At 39.8% G+C, this 16770-nt stretch overlaps 1 protein-coding gene across 5 annotated transcripts in view; it reads left to right on the top strand.

Moving 5' to 3' along the window:
* Positions 1 to 16770, top strand: part of LOC134744047 (lethal(2) giant larvae protein) — a 74270-nt gene that overhangs the window by 39089 nt on the left and 18411 nt on the right. For 4 of the 5 annotated variants that reach the window (XM_063677705.1, XM_063677703.1, XM_063677704.1 and 1 more), the window contains exons 3-13: positions 5405 to 5582; positions 6026 to 6272; positions 6778 to 6965; positions 7536 to 7715; positions 7822 to 7910; positions 9902 to 10021; positions 10394 to 10556; positions 11811 to 12003; positions 13122 to 13145; positions 14125 to 14242; positions 14775 to 14876. In XM_063677705.1, the coding sequence (XP_063533775.1) occupies positions 5405 to 5582; positions 6026 to 6272; positions 6778 to 6965; positions 7536 to 7715; positions 7822 to 7910; positions 9902 to 10021; positions 10394 to 10556; positions 11811 to 12003; positions 13122 to 13145; positions 14125 to 14242; positions 14775 to 14876 (1602 nt within the window). The remainder of the gene's footprint in view (positions 1 to 5404; positions 5583 to 6025; positions 6273 to 6777; positions 6966 to 7535; positions 7716 to 7821; positions 7911 to 9901; positions 10022 to 10393; positions 10557 to 11810; positions 12004 to 13121; positions 13146 to 14124; positions 14243 to 14774; positions 14877 to 16770) is intronic. The other variant, XM_063677706.1, reaches the window with a different exon arrangement.

The following is a 16770-nucleotide window of genomic DNA, read 5'->3' as shown; positions in this document are numbered from 1 at the left end:
ACGAGTAGCCAAGGATGATGGATAACTAGGACTCCTTTTTGAGACTGGCCAGATGTAGCACAAAACCAGGACGAATGGACGAAACCTACACAGCTTTATCATCTCCGGCATTAGTGGACCTAATGTTGTCTGTATTAATAAATTCATTCATTCATTCATTCATTCATTAGTTTTCAATAAATAAATCATATACATACCTACTTACGAATGTCACTAAACCTGTCGTTTTTGTTAACCGTATATTTTAAAAAGTTAGTCATTTTGCGACAGAGCCATTGAACGATTTATAGTCCTAATACTAAGTAGCTATTAAGTAAGTGGTCCTCTTGTGCCATTGGCTTTTTGCCGTATTACATTTTTCTACGTAGACAGGTTTGCATTCTAGGTTTTTTAGCCTCATAGACAATTTGCGTTGTAGTTTTTGACAACCATGACCTCAACAGTCTATATACTTAAATATTTTATTTATATACATTTTTCGTTAAATTAAATGTTAATTAAATATATTAATAACGGGTCACTCACGTATTTTAAGTCGAAAAACTCTCGACACGTTTCACTCCGTACCGAGGAGTATCATCAGGAGCTTGCGTTGACGGTGACGGTTATTAATATATTTAATATGTCTGTGTCTCACGGAAGTTTTGTTATTAAATGTTAATTATTAATATTTCTGGGAAAATAACCTGCGTAAAACATTTGGTTATGTGTCAAACGCTAACAAAATCTGTCATATTTGTTTACATAATTTGCAAATTCTTCTATTGACGACGACTTTAATAATAAGATACAAAGTATTGGTAGCTATAATGTGCTCATAATGTGTACCATGGCTTCATTCCACACAAACTAGGCTTAGATGGTGAAGTGAGCAGTCCACAATCGACAACAGAATCATTGCACATTCCGCGGCGGCACGACCGTGACCGTTGACCTATCTGTGGGCTCAAGCAATAATTGGCCTAAAGGGATGATTATAAAGCTCAAAGTTGCGTCAATAGGAACAAAGGCTTATTCGCATTGAAAACTTAATAGAGTCCTTCACTTCTGTGATTTAACAGTAAGAGTAAGTACAGCCAGAAGCGGAGACCATGGAATAAACTGACTCGCTAAACTCACTCTTGGTTTCTTAAACTGAAAAAACAATGACTAAAGCGTTCTAAACTATTTTATTTACAAAACTTCCGTGAGACACAGACATATCAAAACGGGTCACTCACGTTTTTGAAACGAAGTTCCTTATCGGACGGTTTGCGGATGGGGGCTAGGCGAAAAAAAGTGCTAGATTTTGCCGTCACAGCACAAACCATACTCGTAAGATAGATGCAAATGTTTGATATTGGCGTCACAAGCCATAGTGCGATAGATGCAAATGTCAAATATTGTCGTCACAAGCCATACTGGTGCAATATATGCAAGAACAGAACAGAACAGAACACAACACAACAGAACAACAAAACAAAACAAATGAGCACAAGCATGAACATGACTAATGAGCATGGACACGTCACCAGCCTGTCTTAACTTCGTGCCCGTGTTCGTGCCAACCGAGTTCCACGACACACCACTTTTTTTAAGTCGAAAATCGCTCGACATGTTGCACTCCATACCGAGAAGCATCATCGGGAGCTTGCGTTGGCGGATCGGTGCTGACTGCGAGTTGTAAATGACTCGGTGGTCTAAACTAGTATCCGAAATTTACAGTCATTTGAATCAGATTTTCACTTGCCGATCCAGGATATGCCAAAAAAATATACTATTCGGAACTCTTACCTATTTTGCAAAGATATAATGATTTGATAATGTTCACCGATGGTCAAAAGGTAGATCTCAGTACAGTATTTACTATGAGCACCAACTAACTTTCTGTCAAATATTTCTTCCTTTTTCTGTTTCGTGGTTGCCAATCGACGTAATATTACTTTAAAAACAAAACAAACTACAACGGTCATAAGTAAAAAATTGCTTGTGAACCTTACTACACTGACGTAAGGATTTCAAAGATCGCCTAGGACCTCGGAGCGTCTTCGCACAGATTCAGGTTAGACCCTAGCTATTTATGTCTGGACCGGTTCCGCGCACCGTTACTGTTCTCAGACAGATTTCAGATTCATTTTGCTGAGCCGGTTCTCAAATCTTGTAAATATATGTGTATTAGTATGTAATTAATTGCCATAGTAACATCGTGACCTAAAATCTCAATTATCAAACACTACAATGCGAAGTCAAATTTAATTCTAAATGGCCGTTATCTATTGACAGTTTTTACACACTTTTATACGTGTGTCTGATTGGTCTGAAATTTGGCATACTTCCATATTTCCGATGACAATGCAATAATAAGCTGACATGGAGCTGATCTGAAGATGCAATCCAAAGAAATTGATCGAAGGAAAAACATAAACACATTGAGTTTAAATAATGAATAAAATTACTTTGAATAATATATGAATAAATATTAATTAATACATTCAGTTTAAGCTCATTAGAGGGATCTCGAGAAGTAGGCACTTAATACACATGCAAAGGAAAAGTACAATCGGTAATTAAATGTGTATCAATAAAATATTTATGACTGTAACTTGTTTCTGTGGACGATCTTATTTTGAAAATTTGTGCAGAATACGTTACATAGTCGCAAGAGCAATGCGAGAGTTTCGAGAGCCTAAACGCAAATAAACTAAGCTACCGAGCCAAACAAAATGTCTTGCTCTTGATGATAATAACAGTTTTGATTGTGACCTTGAAATCAACCTGGTAACTACATGTTTGTCGCAAAATGACGTATTCACTAATGTTAGACATAGTGACTTTAAAATTTACGCATAAGTCCCATAACACAGATGCTTGGTGAGTCAGCCCTCAGCCTGTCATCTGTTGGATTAGTTAGATAAACACCAATTACTTGATCCTTCATTACATTATACACATAATGTACAGTCAGCAGCAGAAGTTGCTAAGCGGGCGAGGTGTTCAAAATTACCTTGACACGCTTTTATTATCTTAACAATAAAGTTGCGTCAAGATCATTTTGAACACCTGGCCCGCTTAACAACTTCCGTTGCTGACTGTACTAAAGCATTACGAGGAATCACAAGGAATCAGAACATAGTTTTGAGTATATGTATTTGGCTTGGAATATTAACATTCTCATCAAGCTAATCGATTAGATATAGACTTTTTGGAAAATTCGACTCTTCAGTAATAATAATACTACTACTACTAATACTACTTAGATTACAAGTCATCGCTTGTTTATTGTATCGCGATTTTGTTTGAAGCTATTACATTATTTTTTTCTCAGCCTACTTAAGTATCCCACTGCTGGGCAAAGGCCTCTACCCTGGTTCTCCGTAACTCCATTACTTTCATCATCATCATCAACATCATGTCAGCCGATAGACGTCCACTGCTGGACATAGGCCTCCCCCAAGGCTCGCCACTCCGACCGATCCTGTGCCGCTCGCAACCACCGAATTCCCGCGACCTTCACCAGGTCGTCGCTCCATCTCGTTGGAGGCCTACCGGCAGTTCGTCTTCCGGTACGCGGACGCCACTCCAGAACCTTCCGGCCCCACCGGCCATCAGTTCTGCGAGCAATGTGCCCCGCCCACTGCCACTTAAGGTTTGCAATTCTGCGAGCTATGTCGGTGACCCTAGTTCTACTGCGGATATCATCATTTCTGACTCTATCACGCAGAGAAACCCCGAGCATAGCTCTCTCCATTGCCCTTTGCGTGACCTTGAGCCTTCTTATGAGGCCCATCGTGAGACTCCATTACTTTAAGAAACAATAATATAAATAAAGTTTTGAGTATTATCCAGAATTATACTAATGGGAAGTAACGTATACAAATTCAGGGTTACAACTTAGTAATGTTAGCCGCTAACGGTGAATCACCGCTCATAATGTTAGATTAGCCGAGCTAATTAAATAATGTAGGTGTATAAATACTCCATTCATGTTAATAGCGGAACTGGGTCCGAGCGGTAATGACATTGTGATTTATTGTTCTTGATTTGTTGCATTGTTTAGATTGTTTTGTAGCATTTTATAGCGACTAGATGGTCTGTGCTTTATTTATTGTAGTTTAGCGTAAGAACTGCAAAACGAATCGTATACATCACCTTTCCCCTTTATGATTTATACATAACAGGAAGATAGAGATTTAACACGTAACATGGGAACACTTCTACAGAAAAAAATGCGTTCTCATTGACGAAAATTTGTTCCTCTGCGAGTTAGAAAGTTAGAATTTAAATACAAACCATCAAGTCTAATCGCGTAGATCAAATTCAGAAGCTCAAGCTTCATTGACAAGACCTTGACACTGATGATGAAAAGTCTGTTGGGAAGGGAATAATGCTGTATTCCCTTCCCAACAGACTTAAAATTAATTAAACACGATCTTTAGCTTAATTGGCAAGGTCTCTACTATTAACAAAGCTGACCGTTGTAAAAAGAAAATAAAGTAGCAGTAAGAACATTAAGTCTGCATAATGTTAGACGGAACCTGAATCTATCTTATATTCTAGCTTCCACCACCGCTACCAACCTTATAACCACCCTGTAAGGTTTCAAATCGACTGGCACTAACTCTGATGAGTCACACATTTGATATACATCATAAACGTCCATTGTACGAGGGTTTCGAGGTGTCAAGTTGCCAACAATAAGAGCTTTTTATCGTTCCGATAGCCAGCCTTTTAGCGTTGTTAGCACTTGTCCAAAACTGACGTTCTCCAGCCAAATGTATCACCTTGTCAATTCTCCATAAGAACGATTTTAAAAGGCTTTTTTATACCAATAGCGCCCTATTGACATTCGTCAGAAGGTACCTTTTCGAGAGATCGACACTGCGTTTGTATTTTTACAGTTGCTTTGTGTATATTTTGAGATATGATAAGGCTGATATAACAGAAATTTGATGCTATAATGCTTATTTGTTAGTTTATGATGAAAGAGCCATCGTTATATCAATGTTGCACGTCTATATTACTTTTAAGAATGAGATAAGGGCATTGAAAGGAGTCCAGTATCTTCTTACCGTGAAGTAATGCAATGATATATTATTTATCTCAAGCTGTATAATAAAACGATAATGTAAAAAAAACGGAAGTTGCAATAACGATGTTATTAATCTATACGAATGGGTAGTGGAGTTGAATTTTTACTCGTCCCATACTTTTACGAGTATTACCCGCTTTACGTTAAGATATTTGTCGGGTCCTATTTATCGTATACCCTGCCTCTCCCTACCCCATCCTGTATCTTCTAACTGCCCTAACTCCTTTTACATTTCCCAATCCAGGAAATATTGTAGTCTAAAAGGATTTTGTAGAAGTGAAACAGGGATTAAAGTGTCACTAGACAGTAAAATAAATGTTTATTCCTTGTTCACAGACAGTACAACACGGCTTCCCACACAGAGCGTCCGCACTGGCATGGGACCCTCTCCTGCGGCTCGCGGCCCTCGGCACCGCCAGCGGCGCCCTAAAGGTGTACGGGCGGCCCGGCGTGGAGCTGTATGGACAGCACACAAACCCCGAAGCCGCCGTCATCGCCATACATTTCATACCCGGTGAGACAATAACGTGGCATCCATACATACGGTCAGCCTTTGGACACTTCGGCTCACGGCCCTCGACATCACCTTCAAGACTTCCCAACCCACCAATCCTAACGTATGTGTCATATTGCCATGTGTGACTTAGACACGTTGTCCAGGAAATAAGCATACAGAAGTAAAGAATAGAGAATACTGGTGTCTTCGTCTCGTAACCCTTGTACATAAACCTGACAAGCAACTAATTTTTTCCCGAAATTTGTGGATCAATCTGTGCCGAGGTTTCGCCGAGATCTCACCAGGCCCTTTTTTGAACAGGCATCAACCAAATACCCTAATTTCTTTAAGTAAATCGTCTTAATCAGGTAATCAGAAATACCTCAGTATAATGACCTACTTCATCCCGAAAATGCCTTCGGTTTGAACTTAACCTTATTTTTTACGATATCTTCTTTCAGGCACTGGCCGCTTAATATCCTTATGCGACGACAATAGCCTCCACTTGTGGGAGATCACAGAGAAATCCCTAGTGGAGCTAAAGTCCCACCTGCTGGAAGGCAAGAACAAGAAAGTCTCGGCGTTATGCGTCGAGTCTTCAGGCAAGAACGTCCTACTTGGAACAGAGGGCGGCAACATTTATATGATGGACTTGAACACATTCGCCATCAACGAAGATGTTATATATCAAGAGGTTGTTATGCAAAAGTGAGTATTATATTGTCTTTAATTTAATCCCTGAGGTAAGTAACATCAGCCGTAAAAGGGCATGGCGACTTTATCAATGAATTCATTCATAATTTCTCCATGCAATTTCGCAGCTCACTGTACTTTCTCAATGGGAAGAACAAGTCTTCAGGCAAGAACGTTCAGCACAATAGCGTTATTCAAACGTTTATCAAATTTAACAAGCTGTTAGTAATCGTTTGTCCTCATCGCTTATTTTAGCATGTGTGTATTTTAGAAAGAGACAAAACTTAATAGAATCGTGGTTTGGAAGTTTAATGGTTAATGAAAGAGGTAAATCAATGTTAAAAATATTTTTGAAGAGATTTAATGTTGGAAATCCAGCTTAATTTTCAAAATTCTGTACAGACTAGGTTTCTATTTCTAAATCACAAATACTGTGTACCTATTTACGCACGTCGCCGTTTATCAAGTCTTCGATTTGACATATCATTTTCTACAATAATCCTTTCTCCATTTATTCCAGCTGTCCAGAAGACTTCAAAGTGAACCCAGGCGCAGTGGAAGCCGTTTGCGAACACCCAAAGACGCCTGCTCGCATTCTTATCGGCTACAGCAGAGGGCTGGTGGTGCTGTGGGACAGAGCCAACTCTGCACCCACACATACTTTCGTCTCCAACCAGCAGCTTGAAAGCTTGTGTTGGAATGATGACGGTAAGTTTACGTGGTGTTTTTAAACATTCGACGAAGTCGCCGGTTGGTGTGAGGGTTAATACCGCTTACAAACAATAAGTTTAGAGAAAGTAGAAAGACAAATTAACTCATATCATACCTAAAAACGCTCACATTATTTGGTACACCACGTTTTGATGCTGCTCACACTGCGACCCGAAGTGAGTCTTGGCCTCCGATACGAGTTGGTGCCAACACGCCCTGTTTTGTGCGATCTCCTACCAGTTGTCTGCTTGCAGGGCGCGTAGATCTTTCTCGACTTGGTCTCTCCAGCGGTACTTAGAACGACCTACTGGGCGTCGACCATGTGGCGTCCAACGTAGGCCCTTTTGGCTGCCCTATCGCCTGTCATTCTCTCGAGATGCCCAAGCCAGCAGAGTCTTGCTGACTTGGTTTCGCCGATGATGTTTGGTTCAGAGACCAGGTCTTCTATGGGACTTCTTCTTTGCTGCTATGGGACTGAATGAAGGAAGAATTCATAAGCCCAAATAAATACACTCTTTTGATGACAAGTTATGAAGATCATGTACAAGTACAACGTTCTGTTTTCAGGTGACCACTTCACATCATCCCACAACGACGGCTCATACGTCACGTGGGAGGTCGGCGGCGGCGCCAGCGACCGACCACTAAAAGAGCCCGTCACGCCCTACGGCCCCTACCCCTGCAAAGCCATCACCAAGATACTCAACAGGACTAGCGTTACTGGTGAAGAGATCACTATTTATGCCGGTAAGTTTATATCATGAAACACCGTGTATATATTTATGCCCTTGACTGTACAAGGTGGTGGTAAGAATGAATTTTTGAAACTAATCTTGACATTTATCGTTTACAGGCGGTATGCCCAGAGCGTCATATTCAGACAAATACACGGTCACAGTACAGCAAGGCGAAAAACACGTCGCATTCGATTTTACTAGCCGGGTATGTATGAAAGGATTATTTTATTTATTTATTTATTTAAGAAACAAACAGTCTTCTATAGTTATACATAACACTGGAAATTTTCTTAAAGCTAGACTTACAGTTTCCTTAATGAAAATATTTTAACATCATGTTTAATAAAGTTTCTACAGAGTAAAACAGAGCTATTTGTGCAAACAAGAACAAAAACAATAACAACAATAATGAAAAAAAAAAAAGATGCAAGAGTATCAGGGTGTTAACAATTAAATTGTATATAAACTGAATACTAAAAAGGTTTTACTATTCTTATTACTTATTAACGTTCAATACTGAGATTTTTTCCTAATAGCGCCAAACTAATGTTCTGGGTTATTACACTGCATGGATAGTGTTTTAAATCTATTAAGTTTCTCGCAGAAAATATCGAAATTCAGAAATTTTTCGTTGTACAACCTGCATGCCCTTCTAACAAAACTATTTTTCGCGTAAGCAGTCCGACTACGGGGGATGTAAAAGAGGGGTTTTTTCCTGCAAGCGCGTTCACAACGTCGAGGAACTCTGAAGGATAGTGAATGTAATAAAAACGGAGAATCAATAATATTGTTAATAATTTTATAAAGGGTTAAGATATCGGTACGTTCTCGGCGATAACTAAGGGATTTTATATTGTGTGCTCTCATTGCGGTGACGTAATCTGTTTTTTTTTTCTAATCCTGTATTCTATTGTCTTAGCAAACTTTTTTTGAACTCTCTCTATCCTATCACTATGTATTTTATACTGTGGGCTCCACACAGCGCTTGCAAATTCCAAACGACTACGAACATAACTGTTAAACAGTACCTTATAAGTTAAAAGTCTCTTAAACGGTTTACCTATGCGTAATATAAATCCTAACTGCTTAAATGCTTTACTTAACATGTCATCAATGTGAGGTACAAAAGTGAGTTTTGAGTCCATTATGACACCGAGGTCTCGAATCTGGTGAACACGACTTAAATTTTTATTACAAAGTTTATAGTCAAAATTAATACTACTCCTTTTTCTGCTAAAACTTATAACGAAACATTTGTCCGGATTTATGGACAACTTATTATCAATGCAATAAGTCTCAAAAAGATCCAAGTCATCCTGTAAGGCTTTACAATCATCCACATTACGAATGACTCTAAATATCTTTGCATCGTCAGCATATAAAAGTAAGTTTGACTTTTTTATACATGCAGAGATATCATTGATGTAGATGATAAATAATAAAGGCCCCAGATGAGACCCTTGTGGAACACCAGATGTGATAGGCCTGTACTGAGAAGTATATCCACCCACTGCCACAGCCTGCGAACGATTCTCAATGTAAGATTTTATCCATCGGAAAAGGTCACCGTGTATACCGATATGCCAGAGCTTCAGCAGTAAGCGCTCATTTTGTAGCGACCTAAAGTCGTTAAGACTCGCCATCGATAAAAACACTAGCCGTTGCAATTAAATTTTACATAGGTTAGACTACATTTTTATTAGAGATGCACCGGATATTCGGTTACTATCCGGCCGGATACCGGATAGTAACATTGCTTGATTTCGGATTAAACAAATTGGATTTAAGAAACGGTCACGATCATAATCGTACTCGTTTATTATTTTAAAACAATATAAATTATTTAAACATTCCACTCACTAGCACGCGCACTCATTTCGAACCTAGAAATGAGTCCGCGCGAAACTTCACTGCGAAATAGGTCAGAATCTGCACAATGCGCACATGAAAAACCGAAATGTACGTATAGTACCGCCGGCCGAACATTCGGCGGCCACCGAATATTCGGCTGATGGTCAGGCCGAACATCCGGTATCCGGCCAAACAAATATCCGTTGCATCTCTAATTTTAAATAAATAAATATTTTTTAATCTATTGACTAGTGTTGACGTCATTCAAATAACTAATGTATCTTATAGCTGATAGGGGGCGCCACTGTCATGCACATCCAATATAATGAGTGTACCATATTGCAGGTAATAGACTTGTTCACAACGTCGGCGGTGCCGCCCGACGGCGCGCCGCTACAAGAGGAGCGGCCCGACACTCCCGCGCAGCTGTTCGCGCAGACCGTCAACCAGGTTGCCGCTGCCTTGGTACGTATGTTAACATCACTTCATCCATATTAAAGGACAAATACCTAAGTAAAACATCCTCTTATATGTATAAAATATATTATTTTCTGTCTGCGACTTCGTCTCCGTACTCATTGTTATATCCTACTTAAGACGGTTAAAAGAGGGAGGGAGAAGGAATCTTGAGGAATGACTCGTGTTAAAAACTGTCGTATATCGTTTCCTGGGACTCAGTTGGTCTTCATACCAATTTTATCTAAATAGCTCGGAGGTAGACAATCGGACGAACAGATTTATGCTAATTGTTTATTTCACAATATTACGATGACTTTTCTGTCGTTAAGAGGTTCGGCTTATCTTTAGAATACGTTTCTATATTTTAAAACTTGTCAGGTGGTGCTAGCAGAAGAAGAGCTGGTGGTCATCGACTTATGCGACTCCCGTTGGCGGCCATTACGGCTACCGTACCTCGTGTCCATCCACGCGTCCGCCGTAACGACAGCACAACTAGTCGACAACGTCGCTTCCAACGTGTACGACAACATCGTGGCGGCCGGTGAGTGTACACTGCTACAAGTGCTGTAGATGTATGTGGTCACCTGTGTGACTGTAGCAGCCACTACGGTTACCGTACCCCCAGTCCATCCACGCATCTGCCGTAACGACAGCACAGCTAGTCAACAACGTCGCTTTCAACGTGTATGACAACATCGTGGCGGCCGGTGAGTGTTCACTGCTACAAGTGCTGTAGATGTGGTCACCTGTGTGTCTATAGCGGCCTCTACGAGTGCCCCGTCTATTGTCTATAATACTGAGTTACTATTATTCATAGTATTATTACATTCGAGTATATCATTAAACGCGACACAACAATAACAACAACGAATAAATTTAGTTTTTCTACTCGTCGAGTATAATCTGTGTATTACAACTTCACATGCAACACTACAACCTTACTCTTTTCAACGTTGGATAGTCTATGGCACTTCCGACTCAAGCATAAGAATTTTATCGATACGGTTTAGTCAATTATAAAAATTTTGAAAATGGAACTTCATACATTTCGATAAAATATTTCTTGTTTAAGGAGACTCGATTCAATGCAAATTAGCCTACTTAAACACGCTGCTGCGTCGCATCTGCTTTGTGATTGGTTGGCCAACAAAACATTTTATTTTATGTTGTAGTAGAAACAATTGCTTCATAAGTCAGAAACGCGCATGTGACACCCTTCATATAGCAACAACCATACCCTACGAAAACCGCTTAGCATTGCTTGTTAGTCTCCATAGGCTACGGTGGCGAAAATCGAGAAAAAAACTGTCTTAAAATTTAATTTAGCGCGGAGCAGGTACCAGGGCCTCGTGAGTTACTAGGAGGTGTCGTTGACCAACCCGCCGGGGGCGCTGGGCCCGGCGGCCGGGGCGCGTACGAGTATGAAGGTATCACGGGTCGCGGCAGCTCGCGTATCTTAGCTGTATACTTTTGGTTTTGGTTTGGTTTGGTGGTATGATTCTACTAGTTGAAAGTATTATTTTTTTGTCTCGTAGAAAAAGTATTGTATACAATAGTGATATAATCAAGCTTTTCAATCTCGTACCTTAGTTAAGCAGCTCAGCAAGCTTCGTTGCTTAAACACGGTACTCGACTGAAAAGTTCTGTATTATATCACGATTGTATAAAATACTATTTTCTTACGGTATAAAATTTCACTCACGTAATCTTATCTGTCACTCGGTACCGTTTCACTGCAGCGCCATTCGATTCGAGATTTAGTTTTATTTTAATTATTATACCATTCTTCCACCAGGGCAACAGCAAACCGAGAACATATACTCTCCCGGCGCGTGGCCCATCTCGGGCGGCGTGCTGTCCGGCGCCGCCGCGCCCGCCGAGCGGCAGCTGCTGCTCACCGGCCACGAGGACGGCTCCGTGCGCTTCTGGGACGTCACCGGCGTCGCCATGACGCCGCTCTACAAATACACCACCGCTCAGCTTTTCAGGTCGGTACCGAATTGCATCTACTGGTCGGATATGTTACTAGGACAACGGCAAACCGACGAGTAGGGTAGGAAACAGTGGCTCGGAAAAAAAAAACTAACCTAATTCCTCCTACCGACTGCGCCATGTAATGTTTAGTAATAAAACGTTTCTTCTGTTAACACCGAGTTTATTATAATATTCCTCTTAAATAAGTTTTACACAAGCACCACCGTTACTCGTCCAGACAAGAGAGACAGATCTAATATATCTAATCCTATACTTACACAGTTCATTCTGATCTGACAGCGTCTGTACATAGAAACGACGCTCCCTGTCACTGCCACTCCCAATGTGCATTGGGTCATTATGAACAGTCTGTAGTTGCGTTCTGTTACAAGCATACATTACTACAATTCCAACATGATAGAGGCGATATTGGGGCGACTGAGCCACTGTTTCCTACCCTACTCGCCGGACTCGAAGAGTAATATTAGTTGAAGTTCGAGTACCCAAAGAAGACTTTTAACTCTTTATAAGGCATAAGGATGTCAGAAATTGTGCAAAATAGAAACCTATCACTTTGAAACAAAGTTCAAAATCATGTGGGAAATATATTCCCTCTGCCTTGTAAAGGCTTAAAAATGTCTATGTTCGCAACGGATAACGAGAGGTCGGATTTCGGAACGATACAAGTGTAATCATGGCAAATAATGACCACTTTGTTACGTTTCATACAAAACTTCTACGAACCTTTCTTGAAAAAGACCCCATAAAATTATGCAAAGAAACTCTTAATCGTTCCAAAAAATAGTAATATTTAGTCATATGTTATTATTTAGCTCCAGTTTCAATAATTTGCTAAGCTAAAATTTGTAACAAGTTAAAAACTTAATTTGAAATGTAAACTAATTTGTGTTCTTGTATCGTTGTGTGCGCCACCAATTTAACAAAAGAAGCCGATGTTCTACTAGTTTTTTATAACAAAAAATAGGTTTAACCTCTATTCTGATGGTCATAAGATTTCTATTACACAATAATACTATTCTACGACTTTACCGAAAATCGGCCTCTTTTTCAATAATCTCAGCGTATTAATGTCAGCGTCCGCTAACGAACATTTTGCTTATTATTTGCAAAGCGGGCTGAAAAGATCGTCTCCGAGGTAACATTAATAATCTGTATGCATGATTTCAGTTCTGCTTGCTTGCTCATAAAACTTAGCAAACCTTTATTAAGGGTCGGTTGCACCAAATAGTTTGTCATCGTTCAAAGAGTTCGCTAAATTTTATTGTATGGGAAGTTTCATAGATCTCTGCTGCGAGACGTTGATCAGTCTGTTAACTGTGGTTGGTGCAACTGGCCCTTAATGTTGTCCCTTTTTAACAAACATAAACATCAAAATGACGGATAAGGACAAACAATTATTGAGGGTTTGTTAGAGGTGACAAGCGTTTATGAATGACGCCATTAGTCTATATACAGGGTGATTTTTTTATGTCTGACCATACTCTTGAGGGGTGGATATGTAGATTATACTTTTACTATGGGGCCAACCCCGAAATCGCGAAAAAGAAATCTGCTGGTCCATAGAAAACATTGACACGTGATTCGCCGAAATGTATGAGATTATTTTTTGCGATTTCGGGGTAGGCCGCATATTAAAGTTGTTAAGTATGAGCCATGGTCAGACTTAACCAAATCACTATTGCACAGTAAGGCGAGAGGTCACGCATGAAACAACACATAAAAACATAATTATTGTTTCAAGTTATCGCAGCGTCATTCTAGATTTAGAAACTATATTCCTTTTTTTACTAGTGTGTTACTATTGTTATATAAGCCTCTTTTTAAAATGCGAATCCTATACTTACGTTATATTTCGCAGAAGGGCTCCTATTCATTGTTTTTTTTGCTATTTTTGTTACATTTTTATTAGCCAAATAGTGGCCATCAGCTTGCTGCTTTTTCTTTTTCACTTCTCTATCACAAAATCTTCATATAAAACGCTAAATAAAATTACTTAATTTAACATTCCTTTAGGTATCGTACGTCATTTTTGAGTAGTTGAAATTATAACTTTACCAATTTAAATTGAAAATTTGATTGACTACACAATAAGAGATGTAACGTTTTTATTACAGCGGTGAAGAAATCGGTGAAACTAACGACAGTCAAACAGACGAGGAAGAATGGCCGCCCTTCAAGAGAGTGGGCACGTTCGACCCGTACAGCGACGACCCGCGGCTGGCTGTCAAACGGGTACACTTGACTCACCATTGGTGGACCTTATGTCGTTGTAATACACCACATTCATATTTAACGCCAATAAAGAGTTGCTGTCCCCCACAGTACTACGTGCTCCATTACGCGTTTTCTAAAATGAATATTGAAAACCTGATTCTTTTAAATCTGGACATTATTGGGCATTTTCTACTCAGAATCGACAGCATTCTCCATCCTCCCATTAAAAAAAAGATGTCCCAAAATGTCCATTCCATTACGTCACGTTTTAGCGTGATTTTTTTTTCACTTGTATGTGCGTAGGACTAGTGGGTATTTTGGGACATTTTTTTATCATCGGGATTGAATATGCACTAGCATATTCTGATTCGGAGTTGAAAAACTCAAAAGCACCAGGATCTGTGAGAATCAGGTTTTCAATATTTATTTTGGAAACCGCGTAATGAGGCCATTACGCGTTGTATGACTTGTATGGTCTGACATCTTGTTGCTTAAATTTGACATTTACATTCATGCACGTAACCTAACCTAACATTGTTTACAATTACAGGTGATCCTTTGTCCATTGTCGGGCATGTTGACGATAGGTGGCGCTGCGGGACACGTCGTCATCGCCGGCTTGAAGAACTCCTCCAACACCGCCGAAGTTAAGGTATCACTTATCTGTTCTTAAATATACTTAGCAATACTTAACTCCTAGCTTTGAAGGAGAAACATTGCTTCATTTGCCAAGTCTATCTTAAGAGACATTGTATTATGGAATATGAAGTTGTGTTGTGTTAAAAATGAACCTTATGCATGCATGTTTCATTACATTACTGCCTTCTCTTTCTATTTATAACCATCATTTAGTCGCTTAATAAACCCGTACAAGATCGCACGTCTATTTTATTTATTTAAACACAAAAATCCAAAATTCATAAAGTGAACCTTATTACAACCAACATATGGTCCTTCGAACCGGATCAATTAGTGCAGCTGCAACCGGCCGCCCGGCGACGAGAACAATAGCGAGCCGCATTCCAGAGATAAGGAGCCGGCAGATGCTAACGAATTGCACCTCAAACTAATGAGTTTATTTGATTTTTAACAAGTTTTATTGCAAAGTGTTATAACGACGTTTTAATAGACTTGTACGTGAAATTGCAGTGTTTTATCGTTAACAATGAATGAAAAACAAAAACAATTACACGCCGTGCTTGAGGATAGTGCTACAGTGCTTCGGAAAACACAAGTTAACCTAAAAAAGTGCCCCAAGGCGAGATTAACCAAGGGTTACATCGAGTCTCGGATTAAAATGATTGACGAATACTGGGCTACGTTTAACCACAGCCACCAAGAGTTGGTCAAGGTCACACCTACGGAGCAAAAGGGTGATTTACCATACTTTTTGAATGAGGAGTTTTTTATTTACGAAGATTTGTACAACGTACTCCGAGGTGATTTGATGGACAAACTGGCCGGTTTAGTGCAGGAGACTTTAATGGAAACTTCTGTTGCCAACTCAAGTTACGTGATGGCAGGAACACAAAACAACTTTGTACGTTTGCCGCGGATCGAGTTACCTACTTTTAGTGGAAGTTATGAAGAGTGGCCCGCGTTCAAAGATTTATTCATTTCACTCGTGCATAACAACAAGATGTTAAGTGACGTACAAAGGCTACATTATTTGAAGACAAGTGTTACTGCCGAAGCGTCGTCGTTACTGAGGCACATTCAAATTACGTCTGATAATTACTCACAAGCATGGCTGATCCTGAAAACAAGGTATGGCAACAAACGATTAATTTTGAACAATAATTTGAAGAAATTAGTTAACCAGCGTAAAATGACCACACAATCAGCTGCTCAACTGAAAGTACTCTTAGATACAACGTCAGAGTGTCTACACAACATTCAAAACCTGAATGTTTCTGTTGACTCTTGGGATCCACTTGTGATATTTTTGCTTGTTCAGAAATTGGACCCAGAGACGCATAAAGACTGGGAAGAGCATGCGTATAAGAGTGACTCTGAACCCTTGCCGAAGTGGAACGATTTTAAGGAGTTTCTAGAGGCCAAGTTTCGTACGCTGGAACTACTTACAAATAATACAAAGGAAGTGAAGTCAAACAAGGAGCGAAGTACATGCCATGTTGCCACACCTACCTTCGAGAACAGGAGTTGTGTAATGTGTAAAGAAAGTCATACATTATGTCACTGCAAGGAGTTTACCAAGATGGAACCTACGGAGAGAAGCGAATATGTCAAAAATAACAATTTATGTTACAACTGTCTAGTACCAGGGCATTCAGCATCAAAATGTCGAGTACCTGTGTCCTGTAGAATATGTCACCGACGTCATCACTCCCTTCTACATCAAAAAGCAGACTGAGCCTGTGGCCCCTACGAGTCCCTCACAACCACTGGCTTCATCATTACATGTTGTAGAAGACATAGAAGAAGTGCAAGCAAACACAGTGATCGCGTTACATCTCAATACTAGACAGAATTCAGCACTACTAGCGACCGCTGTGGTGGAAGCAAGAAGCAATCGAGGTCACATC

The sequence above is a fragment of the Cydia strobilella genome, chromosome 9 (genome assembly GCF_947568885.1).
Source record: "Cydia strobilella chromosome 9, ilCydStro3.1, whole genome shotgun sequence".
Classification (NCBI taxonomy): Eukaryota; Metazoa; Arthropoda; class Insecta; order Lepidoptera; family Tortricidae; genus Cydia; species Cydia strobilella.
This window is presented reverse-complemented; position numbering and strand designations above follow the sequence as displayed.